The sequence below is a fragment of the Glycine soja genome, chromosome 15, assembly GCF_004193775.1.
Source record: "Glycine soja cultivar W05 chromosome 15, ASM419377v2, whole genome shotgun sequence".
Taxonomy (NCBI): domain Eukaryota; kingdom Viridiplantae; phylum Streptophyta; class Magnoliopsida; order Fabales; family Fabaceae; genus Glycine; species Glycine soja.
The window spans coordinates 48976443-48997063 of NC_041016.1; the positions used below are offsets into that span (position 1 = coordinate 48976443).

At 32.5% G+C, this 20621-nt stretch overlaps 1 protein-coding gene across 1 annotated transcript; it reads left to right on the plus strand.

The window, feature by feature from the left end:
- Nucleotides 1-1465: 1465 nt before the first annotated feature.
- Nucleotides 1466-6417, plus strand: LOC114386370 (LOB domain-containing protein 4-like). Its single transcript, XM_028346372.1, has 2 exons — nt 1466-1788; nt 5751-6417. The coding sequence occupies exons 1-2, from the start codon at nt 1612-1614 to the stop codon at nt 6108-6110; spliced, it is 537 nt and encodes a 178-aa protein (XP_028202173.1). The 5' UTR covers nt 1466-1611; the 3' UTR covers nt 6111-6417.
- Nucleotides 6418-20621: the final 14204 nt, after the last annotated feature.

Here is a 20621-nt window from a genome sequence, read left to right on the forward strand (position 1 = left end):
GTGACCAAACAGTAATTATATACCTAATCACATTGGGTTAAGCCTGATTTTAAGCTTTAAAGGTGAATAGAAAAATATTAGAAGACTTAATATAAGTGTTTTATAGAAACGGGTCAATCTAGACTAGTAGCTTGAATAAAAAATCTGAAGAGAAAAATATATTTTAATAATTTCACATTTGAATAACCATATTTATATTATTTATGAATATTTTTTTTTTTGGAAAATAAAATTCAAACTTAATAATTTTGAGTTATAACTAGTTAAATAATCAATGTTTTATTTTCTCAATTCCTATTGAAAACGATTTAATTTGTAATCCCGACAGGCCTACGTCCTATAGAGTGTCGTCAAAGCATTCCTTAAAGTTAAGGGCAAATGTTCCAGAAGACTTAGTTTGGGTAGAGTTCTTAGTGATCAATTATATTTGCCTTTGAGAAGTTTTCACACACACTTTTTCATTCCTATCCTTTATAAAGTTTTTTCTTTTTTAGGGTTTTCAGTGTTTTTTCAAGATAAGCAAACAATGGACCATGAGTGGACCAAACTAAACAAGTTTTTATTTGAACTCAAAATGGAAAGTTCAAGTCATATATTTTATGCGACAGATTCAAGATTAATCCAACCCATTTTATCACCTTTAGTCCTTATGTATGGGATACCCAATTATGTTAAGGTACTTTCATCATTTTTAAGTATCGGTACCATGTCAATACGTGTTAGAATATAGTATAATGATACCTATTAGATTTTATTTAATTGATTTTAAAAGTATCAGAGTTTAATTTAAGCAAATCAAACTAAGAATTAAAATACCCATTTAATAAACCACATGACAAAAAAAATCTACATGACCTGCCGAATAAAAAAACTACATGAACAAAAGTCCAATTAATTCATTTGTTTTCTTTGACATCTACATAGAGGGTACTTACTCTGTTTCTTTTAGTTTATTTCTTGTCAAGATCTTTGGTACCCGTACAAACTGATCTGTTCTATGTTCACCTTGCAAAGCTCCCATAAACAAATTAATAAGAAAAGGAAAATAATCCATGTGTCACTTTTGGATCAAAAAGAAAAAGCACAACACAAGGCCAATGAGAAACACTGACCAATGTACTTGACTGTGAAGAGAATAACAACCCAATTAAAATTACAATTCCCGCTAATTTTTGTCTGCAAACAGAAAGGAAGGTGGATGGCTTGTTCGGAACCGAACCCTCTCAAATCAACGAAGAACTTTCAAATGGTGAAGCCAACAAAGCTAACGAGTGCGCGCGTAGAAAAAGAATAAAATAAAATAGTGACACAAAATATATTTTTCAAGGTGGGGACTCGATCTTATCAACATAGTTGATTTTGTCCAGCACAATCTATAGCCTCTTCTTTTGTGGAGCCCACAAAAGATTTGCTGTCACATAACATCTCTATATAACATCATCTCCAGCTTCTCCTCTCTCAACTCCTCTCTTGTTTTCTTTCTTCATTTTAAGCCTTCTTTTTGCTCCCTATTTCACATTGTTAAGAACCCTCCACTAGTTTTTTTCTAGGGTTAAGGAAATTAACCTAATAGCTCTTAGCACATTGCCTTGTTCTTGCACTAGGAAGAACATGAAGGAGAGTGGTAGAAAACAAGGTACCATGTCGCCATGTGCGGCGTGCAAGCTTCTTCGAAGGAGATGCACGCCAGATTGCGCGTTTGCTCCTTATTTTCCAGCTGATGAACCCCAGAAGTTTGATAGTGTTCACAAGGTTTTCGGGGCTAGCAATGTAAACAAAATGTTAAAGGTACAAGCTCTTATGCACCTCTCCTATCTCTATCATCGTATCCTCGCATGAAATCTCTGTCGTTTTCATGAAAATATTTTGTTGTGGAATGCTATTTTAGGACCCATTCAACTTTTGCTATACATTGAATGCTAAGCAGAATTATATATGCTGTGCATTTGACAAATATATCCATGGTTTTTTTTTTTTTTTAAATTACGGTTTGCAATCATATATACTAGCGGCTGCATTAAGTCACGTTTATCCCTAATTTTCTTTTATATTGCTAATGGTAACACAGTTGTAGCCACAGTTTAAAGCCATGAATATATATCTATGGGAGAATCATAATATATTTTAAGAAATGGTTGAAAAAATAAAACCAAAATGGATGTTACTAATTTATGCTCAAACTATATTTTAACATTTTTTTTTCTTTTTTATAAGAATTTTTTTTCTTATGATAAGCTAAATGAATTTATTAGTGACATAGAGCACTCCTATGATGATGACAACACCTTGGCATATCTTTTGCCAAGTTGCTTAGCCTTTTTATTATTAATAATAATATTTTGTCTATTTAAAACAAGAGACTTAAATATATTTTTGATCCCTAATAAATATTCGATTTTTTATTTGTTTTATAATAAATCTTATTTTGTGATAAGTCTCTGATAAAATAATAATTTTATTTTTAGTCTTTGACACCTATTTTTAACCTCTAATAAATTAGTAAATTTTATATTTGTTCCATAATAAATATTTTTCATTTATTATTAATACATACTAAAACCAAATTGACTAATTTATTAATTTATTAGAGATTAAAACAAAATATCAAAAATAAAAAATAAAAATATTACTTTATTAAAAATTTAACACAAAACAAAAATTTATTAAAAAATAAATAAATTAATTAAATATTTATTATGAATAAAAACATATTTAAAATAGAACACAAAGAAGTGCTAGTGTTTTTGGGAATAAAAGGTATAATTAACAGTGCTACACGTACAGCCACCTATACCTAATCAACCAAGTAAAGGGTTAATCCACAAAGTCCAAATATATATATATATAGGAAACCAGAGGAACCTGAGTGCATGTTTGCTAATACGGTGAGTCCAACTCACTGTAATTTTCTGAAGCAACAAATAATTGTTCTTGTATTGGTTTTACTAAGGATTCTTACTATCAATCGAAACACACTAATCTACATCCGAGCTCAAGAGTCATGGCATTTATCTGTGTCTGGTAGATCTCTACATACTCAAATGAAATAATAACAGCATATAAAAAATGTTCAATTTCCTATCTACATATTTATTTACCTAAGTATTTGAGTGTAAAGTATGGACAATTGATAGATTGGTCCCCTCAACTTATATATATTGATTCTTTACGTAAGTATTTCTTTTGAAAATTAGATATCTAAGTGTCATAGTTTAGCTTTTATACACAACGTGTTTTTGGTAATTATTTTTTCAATTCATATCCTCGTTCTTTTTTCAATTCATATCCTCGTTTGTACACTTTCTGGATACTGTTGGTACCTTTTATAAATAATATATATTATTTTTGCTGACCAAAAAAAATCCTCGTTGTTTTTCATTTTTCAATTCTTTATCCTTCAATTAGATTTAGGGGTTGAATTGTATATACTTCGGCAATATATAATTGTATATACTATTTACCTCTTAAAGAAATTGTAGAGATCATTCATTCATATCATAGTTCTAACAAGCATACCGTGTTTTTTTATTTTAAATAAATTTAAAAATAGATTAGTTAAAAAATAGTTCAAAATGACCGATTTTCAAAAGACTCAGTTAAATTTAAATTAATCAAAAAATAACTTGAATTTACATGACTAGTTTATCTTAAACAAATTTAGATTAGTTTTGATGGTTATGAAACCGCCTCTTAGAAGAGTGAGAGAAACAAAGAACAAACTTTAAACTCACGATGAACCAATTATATATATTTATACTTTTTAGTTATTAATTAGGTGAAGGAAAGTGATTGATTTTATGTCTAACAACTTGGCATATAATTAATTTCGCTTTGAGAACTGAAACTAGCTCTAGGGTCCAAGTAATCTTATTTTAACTGCTATTGTCAAGACATTGAAACCATATATACTAACAACTTCTAAAAGTAAATTAGTTACCCTCTCCTCTCCACATGTTCCTTATTTCCTTAATTGAAGAGGTTGTTACAAGCATCTGATTTAGCAGGTCCTGAGTCTTTTAATTACTAGCATATTAATATTATCTTTATTCTTTTGGTGAAAACTATTGAGTTTTTAATTATCCTTTCTTTTTAATTACTAGCATATTAATCTATTTTGAGCTATCATTCTGTTTCTTAAATTGAAAGTAGTTGTCCAAGAAAAGTGAAAATGATATCTTTCTTTTGTTTCTCCCATATTTACTTCCGTTATAGTGGTTAATTACAGTTGAGGCAGGCCCTACGGTCGGCACTTTTTAATCAACTGTATATAATTCTCATTCTTTGTTAAAGTAAGGTACTACTGTACTAGTAATACCCCATATGATTCCTTAGTGCATATAAAAAGACCAAAGGATCATATGTATATAAATTAGCTTTACCACTTGAAGCCATACTCAGTGTGAAGAGGTTAAAGTAAAAAAGATGTTAATCTCATCATTACATGGTGGTTATATGTATTCCAATTTGTTCAACATCTCTCTTTATGACCACTGCTTGGGCTTGGCTTTTAGTCTTGGACTCCTTGGGCAATGATAATTCCGGAAAAAAGAAAGTTCTAGTATGCTCAACTTTTCCTTTTGTCTTTAAAATCAGGGTTACATTGATAGAGACACATTAGTAATGTGTCCAAAAGTGATGTTGATTCCCCAGATAAAGATGTTTCAACCCGTGAATAAATTAATATTTAAGAAGTTAATTATTTAGTAAGCATGATACCTTGATGACATATTGGCTTACTAGCAAAATAATAATCATAGTTGGTTCCAAGCATGGACATAAATATCATCTTGGTGTTTCTTTAATGATACAACAAAATTAGAATCCATTAAGCATGACCACAAGAATGTATCGTTAATTAACTTTGAATATCCATTTGTTTATTGCATAATATTTAAGCCAAAATACTATTACCCTTTAATTGCCCTAATTCAAGCATACTGCGGCCAAGAAAAACAATTGAAGGGTTGCCTTTTCGGTTGCCATATAATAGAATCAAGATTTCAATGGCTTGTTGAGATGTATATTGTATTTCAAAGTATTATGATTCTGAAACTGCTATACATAATATTGTCTCTCTATAGTCAACTGTTTAATATTATTTTTCTTTTCCCCTCTAAAGTAACTAACATCAACGTGCACCATACATATCATCCCCTTTTTGACTAAGCATAGGATCAGTTTATATCCAAACAACCCCTTATTAAATTTACATCATAGCCCTCGATCACTACAAATTCAAAAAGATAGTCTATGCAACTTGGTCAAAAATTCGCTAGCGTATGGCCTCCCGTGGAAGCTCAGTTTTATTTTTTTCCAAGTGATATGATCTGTTTCGGAACGTAAAGGTTTTCTTTCCCTTTAATTCTATAACATTTACATGGGGACACATTTATGCTAGCCACATATAAAACATTTTCTTTTATTTTTTCGTTTGCTGAATGGTTGAACCACTCTATGAGCAAACAATCATTACCCTAAAAGTCACTTTGACACCACTTAACTATCAAATGTCATGTAATATGATATTTCGAACTATATAATTGAGATGAGTTATTCATTCAATAATTCATATAACAATTTATATAATATCATTTTGTGTCTATTTTTTTTCCATCATATCATTTATTACATCTTATGTTTCTCACTTTTTTGTCTGGGTTGTACATTTGTTATACAAATAACATTTCTCTATATAATTATATTGTTCTTATGGGTGATGTTTTTATTTTTTTTTTAATCAAAATTGACAGGAATTACCTGAACACCAAAGAAGTGATGCGGTTAGTTCAATGGTATATGAAGCCAAAGCCAGGGTGAGGGACCCTGTGTATGGATGTGTGGGAGCCATATCCTCTCTTCAACAACAAGTTGATGTGCTCCAAACCCAATTGGCACTGGCACAAGCAGAGGTTGTACACATGAGAATGCGCCAATTCTCACCACTATCAGATCAACAACAACAACCCTCAGTGCTTCCTGAAGCCTCCAATGCATCATCAGAGAACTTGTACCACTCAAGCAGGCTCTTGTCTTCACAAACCAAGTCCCTTTTTAGCATGGACATGGTCGTTGATCAGGCCAACATGGGGCAATCCTTGTGGTCATACTAGCTTAATTAATAAGGTTATGGCATGCATGCATGCATGCCCTTCACTTTATTTATTTTTCTTATCATTATTATTACTATCACGGGCTTGCTTTATTGTCTGCCTCATTAGTACCTTTTTTTTCTGCTTTGTATCCCCTTTACCCTAGCTTGTTCTCACGACTGAAAGGACATCCATCTCTCTCTACATTACCAAGAGACGATGATGATAATTAGTTAGCCTTAGTGAGTAAAAGTATAAACTTGTAATTATGAGTAATCATATCATTTGTATTAAGTTGACTATACTCTTACACTGCCTCTTCACTTTCTATCTGATCCTTATGTGCTAAACAAAATCATTATGCTATACATATATGTTGATGAGTGAGAGAATATGTGAGGAAAAATAAAAAATGACAAATAAAGCTTGACGACCGCCGTGACAATAATTGATGTCTAATGAATTATCATTGGAAATTTAGTGAACTACTTTTTTCTTTTTTATCTTTAGGCTAAAACGATATTTTCTTCCCAGCTAACGATTTTATATATTATTTTAAATTTAAAATTTGATGATTAACTGTAGCTAATATGTTGGACTTTAAATTAGCTTTTGAATAATCTATTTATTTTTAAAAAAAATGTTTTTCAATTGCATATTAAATGAGTACATATATATATATATATATATATATATATATATATATATATATATATATATATATGTATTATTTATAATGTTATAATAAATATTCAAGAAAAAAAACCCTTTAATTTGATCATATAAATGGGAATACAAAAGAAAAGAAAACGATACACACAATCAATAATAATAAATTAAAGATTTTTAGAGACATTTTACATGGTTTTGGCATTAATTCAAAGGAATTTTAATTGAAAAAAGATACAATAATAAATTAATTCATTCAATTAGAGTAGGATGATATTTGAAAAAAAATTGCATTCTTTTATGTTATAGGTACAAAAGTGAGTAGGAGAAGGTTGATGACCTGTAAGTAGGAAAGGTTGAAGCTTATAAGTAGACATGACAATAGGATTTGAGTCTCCCCATCTTTATTTCCATAAAAGATGGGACATGTTCAGATTTATAAAAGGCAGGGACAAAAAAATAAAATTCAATTTCATCCTTATTGGTTTTATTGGATTCAGAGAAACTTATGGGATGGTTACAAAAGATGGAACGGTCCGACCAAGATTTAATGTCTTGGACGGTTCAGTTAAGGTGAAGAATCGAAAATGCATTTGATTCATGTTGGTCCGAATTGACCTGATCGGATTTGGTCAAATCTAGTGACTTGACTGAATTGGTTTGGTTTGATCCAATTGATTTTTTTTAGTTCTTATATCATGTTAAATTATTAATAGTTAATTATTTGAATAATATATAATATGTTCTTATAATATTTTTTATTTTGGTAACAATATATAATAACTAATTATTATCATGATATGATTCAATAACTTAATATTTAGTCCTGAAAAATTAGAGTTTTCTTAGTAATTTAATAATACTCAATAAAATAGTAGTAATTTATAATAATAAATGACTATATAATATTTTATAGTTTGATCATGACAATAAATTTAATTTTAAAACATAAAAGTTTGAAATGATCATATTATGCTTAGTATATTGTATATATTTTTTAAAAATTTAATATATATACCAAGTCAACTTGATTAATAAGTGATCCACCAATTGAATCTTTGATCCAGTAATCTAGTATCTCAATGAGGTTAATGATCGGATTAATTTTCATAACAATGTCTACGGGAAATCCATCTCACATTTTTTTAAAATTTATTTGTTCATATATTTTAAATAAATCATAAATTAAATTATTAATTATATTTTAATTCAAATAATGTTTATAAAAATTAACAAAGAATCCATATTATAAGAATATGTTTTTCTCATCAAAGTCAGGGTAGGATAAGACCAGTATCCACTGATTCAATTTTTATTGTCATGTCTATTCCTAACTAGAACGACATTGAAATACAAAGTACCAAGTTGATTGGAAAGCATGGGCATACCATACCAAAAGCATGAAGATGGAGAAGTCACATAAGGAACACAAGTGGATCCCTCATGCTTAGCGTGAACCATGCTCAGCATGGAAGAGAAGCATTGCACCCATGCTGAGTGTGAGCATACGACAGTCAACACGGAGGAGAAATAGTGCGTTCATGCTCAGTATGAATGTGCCACACTCAATGTGAACGAGTAGTTAAGGCAATTTTATGGGCCTATTGCGCAAAAAATAAGGGGGTTTGGTTCCAAACCAATTTGAAAAGAGAAAAACCTATCTAAGAGGCATTCTTTAACTATAATTCCAAGGACAGAAAGAAAGGGAGAGCTTGGAGATTCATCTTTGACTGTGTGGTACTTAAGGATTCAAGTGTGGTTTCTTAAGGTTGCATGGCATTTCTATTCTTGTACTTTTATCCTTATTTTATTTTGGGCACTATGAGTTTCTAATCCCCTTTTGGTTAGGTTAGGATGAACCATGATTTGAATCCTTTGTAATTTGTTTTTCCCTCTGTACCTGTGATTAATAACAATTTAGTTGTTAATTTTATGCTTATTACTTTTTTATGCATCAGACCTAGAGAAATTGATTTTAAATTCGAACTTTACAATTGGAAAAAAAGGGTTTAAATTATTCCATTTTAACAACCATATAATTCTTGAACCTGAGGATTGGAAGATAGATTGTATGCCTTCACATTAATTTCTTGTTCTTAATTCTTGTGACTAAGCTTGTTCGCCAAAAAGGACTAGGGTGCAAAGTTAGGAACAAAGCGTTTCATCTTTAAGGAGTCAGGGTTTAATTAATTTAAAAAAATTGAAGGAAAATTGCCCAATAAGAACAGGCTTATAGGGAAATTACATGGGGAAAATCACCGGAGATTCTGATACCAAATTACTATTACTCATAAAACTCTTAAATATTTCTTAATTGTTTTTTTTTCGTTATTTAATTCGAAAAACTTCAAGAATTTTTTAATCCTTCTTTAATTTCTAAACACAAGTAAATTTGGTTGAATTGAGATTAAACCACAATTCTTGAGAGTATTTAACATTATATTACTTGTACCACTAGTATACTTGTTGTGACCTTCACAACCATCATCTAGTATTAATATTGTGTGCTTACAATGGTAATATCTTGTCATGAATAGCATTTATTCGTTACCATTTTTCTTTATTGAATATTATTCCTCTCTCTCGATCTATATATATATAAGGTCGTGTATGTTTACATGAATTATTTAAATTTTAATGCATATGTCCCTCATCATCATATAGATATTTTAGGTATTTTATGGCTTTAATTTGTTTTCAACAACCACAAAGTCCAAAGAATGCCTGATATCAAACATGGATTACAAAGTCACATAAAGGGCATGTCTCTGTCATTTATAAACAAAATTAATGTAATTGTTTTAGGAGACTTTTTTCTTATCGATAAAAACAAAAATATACAAAAGATTTATAACACTCACATCTTATTTATCTGAGCAAATCCCTTTAATTTACAACGGGTTTTGAATCTCAATAATTTCAGGGAGACTAAAAATAATACCATTTTCTTTTAAAAATGAGACAACCGAATCTTTAAAAATAACAAAAGAGCCATATGATTAACTTTAGTAATAAATGAAAAAATTCATAGTATCAATTTACATCTCGAATGCACAGGATAAAATGCTATTGCACTATAGGACCGTGCGTAGGAATTTTGGGCTTAAAAGATAACATTTTTAAGAGAGATGTAATATAATATTAAGAATTGTATAATAATTTTCACATTGTTTTTTAAAATTTTAGGTTGTAAAATTATTTATCAGTGCATTATAATCAAACAATTCTAATCTTTTTAATTCCAACGGGTTTTAAATTATTTTCGCTGTGTTAGTAAGAGGCGTGAATTCAAAATACACAGTAGAAACAAGTTATTGTTAAGTTTTTTTAAAAAAAAATTAAATGAAACAAGTTTCCGCCGTGTTAATTTTCATCAAAGAATCATGTTTACGTTGGAGGTAATGTGAACTAAATATAAAAAAAAAATATGATTGTCCTTTAAATGAAATGGGGGTTTAAATAGCAATAAAGCGGCTGTCAATAGTTGCTCTATTGGAATTATATTAGCAATGGCTTCCCCGCGTAAAACCCAAAGCCAGATTTTCGTGTTTGGATTACAAATTTCAAAATTCTGAGAGAATATAAAATGCTTAGAATTTGAATTGATTTGATTTTAATTTCTTTCATTTTTCAAATGTTTTTTTGGATAAATCAATCCAAATTTCTTTAATTTTAAATTCTTTGTTTGGATAGGACAATTCAATTTCCTCCATATGCAAAATTTTAATTTTCTATTTTAAATAGATGAAATTTGAATACTAAACTTTGTAGGAAACAAACACAATCTAATTTTGAAATATTAATTAAAAAATATTTTTCAATTTTTAATAATTTAAAAATACAAAATATTGATAATTTTAACTAGGGTTGTTTTATCTGACCACAATCAGTGATGTTTTTAAACCAACATCAATCAAGGCTATTTTTCGGTCGACATCAAATAATTTTTTTTTGTCAAAGTATGCCGAGAATATTTTTCAGCTGACGTCAGCCGAGACTATTTTTCGGCTAACGTTGGTTGAGTCTATTTTTTAGCCGATGTTGGCTAGATTTTTTTTACCAACGTCGGCTAGGATTTGTCTGGCCGACACTGGCTAGGGTCTTTTCAAACGACATTGACCAAGGCTATTTTTATCCAACGTCGATCTAAAAAATCCTAGCATACGTTGACAAAAAAATCTACCCAATATCGACTAAAAAATAGCTTAGTCAATGTTGACCAAAAAATCCATAGTCGAAGTTGGCTAAAAAATAGCCCTGATCAATGTCGAACAAAAAACCTACCCAACATCGACTATAAAATAGCCTTGGCTAATGTTGGCTAAAAAATCGCTCTGACCGATGTCGACCAAAAAAACTCTAGTGGATGTTGACTGTAAGAAACTAGTCGATATCGACTAAAAATAGTCATACCTGATGTCGGTTAAAAATACCTAGCTGGTGTTAGCAGAAAAAACCCTAGCCAACATCAACCAAAAAACCTAACTAATGTGGTTAAGGAATAGCTCTGGCTAATGTCAACCAAAAAACCCTAGTCGATGTCAGTAAAAAAATCCTAATCGATGTCGGCTAAGAAAATCTAGTTGACATTAGTCAAAACACCTTAGCTTACATCGGCTGAAAAATAACCCTAGTCGATGTTGGCTAAAAAATAGCTTTGGCTATTGTTGGCGAAAAAACATAGTTGACGTCGGTTGAAAAATCCTAGCAGGTGTCTATTCAAAAATTAGTCATGACCGATATCAGTAGAAAAAATCTAGCCAATGTCGGCAAAAAAAATCATTGGTCAACATCAACCGAAAAAACTTGGATGACAATGGCCAAAAAAATCCTTGGCCGACGTCAGCAAAAAATTTCCATGATTGACGTCAGTGAGAAAATAACCCTAACCAACATCATCTAAAAAAAATCTTAGCCGATATCAACAAAAATAGCTTTGGTTAACATCATACAAAAAAATTCTGACCGAAAAAATCTCGGCCAATGTCAGTGAAAAATAATTTATGTCGATGTCGGCCATAAAAACTTTGGTCACACCCATAGTTGCGATTGTTGAGCGAGAAAGAGTCATAAATAAGAACGTGAATTAGAATAAGCATCTCAAAAAAAGAATTTTAAATTCTATATTTTGTTGAGAGAATTTGAAATCTCATTGTTTTAATCAATCAAAATAATTCATAAAAATACCAAAAATTAAATCTTCTTTCAAATATTATATCCAAACAAGCTATTTTATCACAAATTATTTTAAATTTCTTAAAAAAATAAATTCTCCTATTGAATTGCTCAATCCAAACACACTATTAGGGGATTTCTATTGGCACTGTCACTTTTGTTATTGACAATGCCCATGTGGGTGTGTTTTAGCTATATTTCCAAATTGCCCCTTGGACAAAACCACTATGTTTTGGATTTGGACTAGGGGCGGGGAGACAGTTTTGGATCTGAGGAGAAGAGAAGGGGGTGAAGGGATTTGATGATTGGGCAAAAGAGGAATTTTCAAGGTTGGTAGTGGCAAAAACAAGGTTTAACAACGAGAATAATAGTTCCCTTCGACTTACTAAATGTTTCATGAGCCAAAAGGCGCCAAATCAAAAATTCCAATATCAATAATTATAACTTATAAGAGGCTAGATATATCAATATCTCTTACCAAAATTCAGAGATAAAGATTTTTTTTTTAACTAGATAACAAAATTCAACAAATTATGCATACTCATAGAGTAAGCATACAAGTATATTTTTAACAAATAATAATCAATTATTTTTTATATAACTATGGTATGTATAAAAAATATATATGTACATACGAAAATGATTAAATGATAACTATTAATGTCCATATTTGTCAAATGTTACTTACAAGTTGCACTAGGAGCGTTGGAGACCTAAATAGGTCTTTCACCGTGTTAAAAAAAATCAGAAAAGCAAAAATAAAAAATAAAAAAATCTCAACAAATAATATCGGTCTCTCAATATTTAGCGTCTTAATATGCATGCATCAAACAATTAACAATTAGTGATTATTGTAACTCTTGAAGGGTAGGTATGTCCCATATTTAGTATTCAATTTTGTTTGATTACTGGAAAGTAACAAAAATTACTTTCCAAAATATCATATATTAATTCTAGAAAGTAGTTTTTTGAAATTGTGTATTTTGTTAAAATACGGTTCCAAAATTTATTTACGGAATTAATATATATTGTTATAGAAACCAATTTTCAGAACTATATATTTTGACAAAATTTACATAATTCCAAAAATTATTTTCCAAAATTGATATATATTATTTTGAAAAGTTGTTTTTGAAACTGTGTATTTTCTTAAACATGTTCTACAAATAACTTTCCAGAGAACCAGAATAAAGTGCTAGGGGGAGAAGAATTATCATATAATAAGTAAAATTAACCATAATGAACTTCATTAACCATTTAAAATTTAAACTAATGAAAAACAAAAGATCATATATCAATTGAAGGCAAATATAACTTCTTCTTTTTTAATTGAAGGGGCAACACGTCCCAACAAAGATTAATTAAAACCCACGAGTACTAAAAACATTTAAAGATACATCAGCCTCAACAGCTAAAGCAATATCATAAACTCTCAAATTCTTACTAAGAGACATCCCATAATTTACTAACTTGTCAGCAACTTGGTTAACTTCATGTAAAATATGATCCCACTAGAAAACTCCACTCGCATGATAAAAGGGATTTTATGCTTTGGACTAAACTGAAACAAGGGTGATGAGGAGCCCAACTTTTCTGCAACAAATTAATGGCCAGAATAGAATCAGATTCAACAAGAATTTTCCTGAAACCTCTATTCCAAGCAACAGAGATACCAATATAAATTGCCCACAATTCTGGATGAAGCACCGAGCAGATTCAACTTAAATTGCCCATAGGGAGGATGAAACCATCATTCTGGATGAAACCACAATTCTGGATGAACCACATCTCTGTTCGCAAGAGGAGCACGAATGTTGGTAAAATTTGCCACCCACAGAACGCTATTGGCAATGGCGTCAACTAGAACAAGAATTCGTAACATAATTTCATGTCGTTGTGAAATTGCATCTTTGAACTCAAAAACATTCCTGCACTTCCACAAGACATCCAAAGTTACTGCAAAAATAAGGGACCAACACCTACCATCCACCTCAGACTCATCTTCCAGATTTTTAAGCAACCATGAGGATAAAACTTGAATATAAAAACTTGGTGCTTTGAAGCAGGGAATAACAGATATCAAACAACTCTGGCATGCAATGGGACACAATCTGAAAACATGATCCATATTCTCTATATCTCCCCCACACCTCCCATAAGATACATCATTAGTCAAATGTCTAGCATGCCTCACATCATTTGTCATTAGCAGCAAGCTTCCAGAGAAAGGTTCGAATCCTCTCAGGTCTATTCCAACTCCATATTTCCACGAACAAGGGGTCCTTTTCAGCCTCGACACCATGAGTATTACTAGCATAGGCTGATGCAATATGAAGCACCGACACCGACACCGACACCGGACACGACACGGACACGGACACGTGGACACCTGCAATGTCTAAAATATAGAACGTAGTACGGGTGTCGTGTCGATGTCGGATATTGACACAGACGCGTGTCGGACACCAGACACGGCAAGAGATGAGGTGTCTGTGCTTCATATTATTGAAAAATTGGCATCTGAAGCACCTTTCCTCCACACAGTATCAGACCCTCCCATGACATTTGGGGGAGGAATAACTCTAATGGAATCCAAACCGGACACTTGAAGGTAGGGGTTAAGCAACTGAAAATTCCAGTCACAATTCTCCCCAACAAAATTACTATAACCTTTTTTGAAACAAGGTCTTGAGGAATGCTCCCAGAAGAAGTGTCAATTAAATTTCCAAGACCAGGAATCCAAAAATTATCCCAGAAATTCACCAACTCACCATCACCAATGTTCTAGGACAACATCTTTTGCACATGGTCCCAACTTTTGCAAATGCCCCTCCATGAATTTGATCCCTGCCTATTCTGATCAATAATGGGAATAATTGATTCCCCACTATGATACTTGGATCACACAATCCTCACCCATAAATAATTCCTCCTTGTTCATAACTCCCACCCACACTTCATCACACTTGGTTAAAATCTGTAGATAGCCTCATCCCTAAACCTCCAATAGACTTAGGCTTACAATCTTCCAAGCCACCGTGTGAATTTTCCTCTGATTATTAATGTCTCCCCATAAGAAGCTCCTGCATTTTTTATCCACCTCCTTACAGATGGACATAAGAAGATTGGTAGATTTTATGGCATAAGAAGGCATTATCTGCAACACTGACTTGGCTAATGTAAGACGCCCAGCAAAGGAAAGCTGACGAGTCTTCCAATTTGAAAGTCTTTGATTCACCTGAGTTAACATAAATTAAAAGGAGTTCTTAGACATTCTCTTATAAAGAATAGGGATGCCTAAGTACTTCCCAAAATCATTAGTGTATTGTTAAAATATAACGATTATTGATGCAAAGAAAACACATACAAGCAAGAAAGAGTTCTTTTCAACCATTAAGATTATGATGTTCTTTGATTCTTGATTTGATAAAACTCTTCTATAGTTTCTTTTGTAGTAAATGTTTTTGTAAATTTCTTTTCGCTATATATAGCCAAAATATCTTCAAAAACCCATCTTGCATTTTATTGTGAAGCTTTGTTTTCACAAGTCTGAAAAAGATTTTGTAAAAGCCATTGAAATGGAAAGAGTTAAGACAAGACTAATTACTCTATCGACCAAATGCTAAGATGTTGATTTTCTTGAAGATGAAATACTTTACATAATTAAAAAAAAATTGAAATATCTTAAAATTCAGAATACTTTAAAACATCAAGCTTGATCATAACGATGTAATTGAATCTTAAGTGAACCTTGATTAATCTTTGCATCTATGAAATTCTTTAGAGAATATTTTGCATCTAAATTACATATGTAATCAACTTTAATGGATTTAAAGGTATTTTTAAAACTTAAAGCTGCTAGGAAGTTTAACTTTAGATATTTTACAAACACAAACAATAAAAATAATATTGAAAAATAAACTAACAAATTAAATAAAATAACAATTATAAAAGTCAAAAGACAAACACTTAAAAATAAGAATAATATATATATATATATATATATATATATATATATATATATATATATATATATATATATATATATATTACGAATAACAAGTTAAAAGCTAAATAACATAATGTTATTCTATTATACAATATTTATTAGCCAAATATAATAATGGACAAAGTATACGTATAATAACTAAATTATAAACAAAGTACACAAGAGCTTCTCTTCTTCGTCTATAATAGACAAAGATACAGCTTAATTTTTGGTTTTTAACCGAGATATATAACTAATGAGTTAAGAATAAATATGGGGAGGGGGGTGAAACTTTTCTTAAAGCAGGTACTAAGCATTTTTACAGAGATTTAGGGCTACTAAGCATTTTTTTCAGATTTTTTTTGGGGGGGGGGGGGGGGGGGGGGAGGTGGTGCTTAAACAAATAAAGGGTAAAATTGGTATAAAGGGATGGAGTGTACTTATAGTAAACTTGATGGTATAAATAGAAATGCCATAAATAATACTCATGGACCCCAAACTTATCTTCACTATGTGGGCTGCATATGTGTCCAAGAAAAAAAGGAATTGTGCTATTGATCCCTATCAAGAGGTTAACATTTTTTTTTATTCCAAACATGTCATTTTTACAAAATCATGATTCTGTTATATAATTGCGTATAAAATCCACAATGGATGTTTCCATTGTAGAGCAGGGAGTACAAACAAATTACACAAGAGAAATACATTTTTGTTGAATATTTTGTACTCATCCCTATACTAACATAGAAATATATTTCTGATGTAATGGGTGTGTACAAAATATTCAATGCAAAACTTGTTTCTGTGTGCAAAATCTAAGACAGAAACATATTTATGTTGAATATTTTGTATGCATCCCTGCACTACAATGGAAATACGGGGATGCATAAAAAATATTTAATAAAAACATGTTTTTGTGTACAAAATTTAAAATGGAAATATGTTCTTGTTGTGTAATTTTTTTTTGCATTCCTTTTTTGTACAACAGAAACATATTTTCTGTTATGTATTTTATCACGAAAAATTAGTTGTAAAATAAGTAACTTTGTTTTCACTTAAATTAATTTTGATACAAATTATTAATGATGACTTTTTTTAAGTGTAAACAAATTAATTTTTACATGAATTATCTTTTTTTATTTAAATTTAAATTAATGATGACATAAATTACTCTTTTTAATTGTAATCAAATAAACACTAAGTTAGATGCTTATAATTAGGGACGAAAATATGCATAATCTAATTATTTTTTTGGATTCTTACTTAAATGCATCTATATCTTATTTTAAATTTAAAGTCTATTTGTCCAAGTTTAATTACTTGTTATAGTTTGTTTTTGGATTTGACTTGACCTTTTGATTATATTACTATTATGATGTTATGAAGCAGCACACACAGGAACACAACACAAGGGGATTGCAATTAGACAAGGAAGAGACAAGCACTACCCACAGAGCCAAACGAAAAACAAGCAGGAAGATTCTTAACCAACTCTGATCCTAAGCGCTGAGCTGGCAAGTTCTCATTGGATATGGGGGATATCTTGTCTGCCAGGATATTCATTCTGTTATCAATTATGTTATTGCACCTTAGGACCTACTGAGGAAAGAATAATCAGCCTAGCATTTGGTACCTATATAAGAATCAAGCATGTAATAGAAATGCAAGCAATAATAATAAGAATTTCCTCTCCTTAATCTCTTCTTTCCAGAGGACTCCTAGGTCTCGAATACTAGGATCATAAAAGCTTGGTACTTTCATTGAGAGCTCCAATGGCAGACGACGAACATTCCTCAGAGTGCTTAGACTGCCTCAAGGCCGCCATTGTCGATCTCGCTGTCGCCCAAGCCTCCATGGCTGGCAAACTAGATCTCCTTCTCCTGAAAATGGATACCCAATTAATCAGCCAACACCCTTCATCTTCTTCCTCTGCGAAGGCACTCCTCACACACACACCCATGTCAACTCCAGCACCCATGCCAACTCCGCCGCCCATGCCGATTCCACCTCCACGCCTCACACTCATGCAACAACACCTCGTACCCTTGCCAGCTCCGCTTACCATTGTTGTCGTTCACCTCCCTGATACCAGCAAGCCACAGGCGTCCTCCCCTGGCCGCCACCCATCGGATCGGTGCGGAGTTCCCCAGCCACCGCATCCTCCCCTACGACCTCTACTTATCCCCTTCCATCACGTTCATTGCCAAGGTCAGGGACAAGGAGCTCGACCACCCCTTCCTCCTCCCCTTCTACGCCACTATCGACACCGCCAAATGGCTCCACTTCCGCAACACTAACCTTCATTCGCGCACGAGCTATTTTCCTTCACCCATTTTAATTTGGGATCCCGGTTCGACTTTTGAGGCCATGGTTTGAAGCCCAGCACCTTGAGGAGAAGGTGTTTTTGATGGGCCATGGAATGTTATGATGTTATGAAGCAGCACACACAGGAACACAACACAGGGGGATTGCAATTAGACAAGGAAGAGACAAGCACTACCCATAGAGCCAAACGGAAAACAAGCAGGAAGATTTTGTAACCAATTATGATTCTAAGCGCTGAGCTGGCGGGTTCTCATTGGATAGGGGTGATATCTTGTTTGCTAGGATATTCATTCTGTTATTAATTCTGTTATTGCACCTTAGGACCTGCTGAGGAAAGAATAATCAGCTTAGCATTTGGTGCCTATATAAGAATCAAGCATGTAATCAAAATGCAAGCAATAACAATAAGAATTTCCTCTCCTTAATCTCTTCTTTCTAGAGGACTCCTAGGCCTTGAATACTAGGATCATAACAGCTTGGTGCTTTCATTGAGAGCTCCAATGGCAGACGACGAACTTTCCTCAAAGTGCCTGGACCGCCTCGAGGCCACCATTGTCGATCTCGTTATCACCCAAGCCTCCATGGCTGCCAAACTAGACCTTCTTATCCTGAAAATGGATACCCTATTAATCAGCCAACACCCTCTATCTGCTTCCTCTGCGAAGGCACTCCTCGCACACACACTCATGCCAACTCCGCCGCCCATGCCAACTCCGTCGCCTATGCCGATTCCACCTCCACGCCTTGCACTCATGCAGCAACACCCCGCACCCTTGTCGGCTCCGCTGACCATTGTTGTCGTTCACCACCCCGATAACAGCAAGCCCCAGATGTCCTCCCCTGGCCGTCGCGAGGCCGCCACCCATCAGATCGGTGCGGAGTTCCCCAGCCGTCGCATCCTCCCCTCTGTCCTTTGCTTATCCCCTTCCGTCATGTTCATTGTCAAGGTCAGGGACAAAGAGCTCGACCACCCCTTCCTCCTTCCCTTCTACGCCAGTATTGACGCCGCCAAATGGCTTCGCTTCCGCAACACTAACCTTCATTTGCGCACGAGCTATTTTCCTTCACCTTTTTTAATTTGGGTCCCGGTTCCACTTTTGAAGCCATGGTTTGAAGCCCAACACCTTGAGGACAAGGTGTTTTTGGTGGGTCAGGGAATGTTATGATGTTATGAAGCAGCACACACATGAATAGAGCACAGGGGGACTGCAATTAGACAAGGAAGAGATAAGCACTACCCATAGAGCCAAAAGGAAAACAAGCAGGAAGATTTCATAACCAATTCTGATCCTAAGCACTAAGCTGGTGGGTTCTCGTTGGATAGAGGGGATATCTTGTCTGCCAGGATATTCATTTTGTTATCAATTCTATTATTGCACCTTAGAACTTGCTGAGGAAAGAATAATCAGCTTAGCATTTGGTGCCTATATAAGAATTAAGCATGTAATAGAAATGCAAGCAATAACAATAAGAATTTCCTCTTCTTAATATCTTCTTTCTGGAGGACTCCTAATTAAGCCTCGAATACTAGGATTATAAAAATTACTCTTTCTTGTATATAAAATATATTCCACATTTCTTTTGTTGCAAAGTTTGTTAGGAAAATTTGTAATATAATAACTTGTGTGTGTTTAACACTCTTCTTGTGAACCCAGATTGACGTTGCTTGAAAAAACTCTATTCCTGCTTCTACACCCTCTCCTTTAATGGTCCATATGCTGTTATAGGTTATCAAAAACTTCTATGGAAGGGAAATAGGGTTTTCATACGGATAATGCAACTCTCCTCACATGAAAGGGATTATTAGGTGGTCTCGGACCACTATCTTTCTATGGTCATGCCAAATTTCTAATTGACATGTATGTTAGTTATTTAATTAAGAAAAAATAATAATAATATTTGATTATGTGTCATGTAGAGATTGATCAAGATCATGTATCAAGTAATGGTCTAGAATCACCTAATAGCTTTTTGTTATAAAGGTTGTCTTTTTCTAACTAGGTTTCTCAAAGGGTCTCTCTCATAACTCTATGAGTGTGATTTCATTATATCACTAATGTGATTATCATTAAGCTTATATAAATTAATATATACTTTCACTTAGACCAGAAAATTGGATTTTGTCCTATAATGTATATTAATATGTTTGTTTTTTACATTATAAGCATTAGAAGAAAAATCGTTTGTTATAAGAAAAGTATTATTAATAGACAAAATAAAAGAAATGCTTTAAATTGATTTTATAAGATCAATACATATAAAAAAAACAAGTGATAGGATCAATACATCAATAAAAGAAAGAGCATCGAGTACTACTCATTAGTCTTTAACCAAGTCTGCGATTTAAGTTTTATAAGCCTAAAGTATCATTAAAA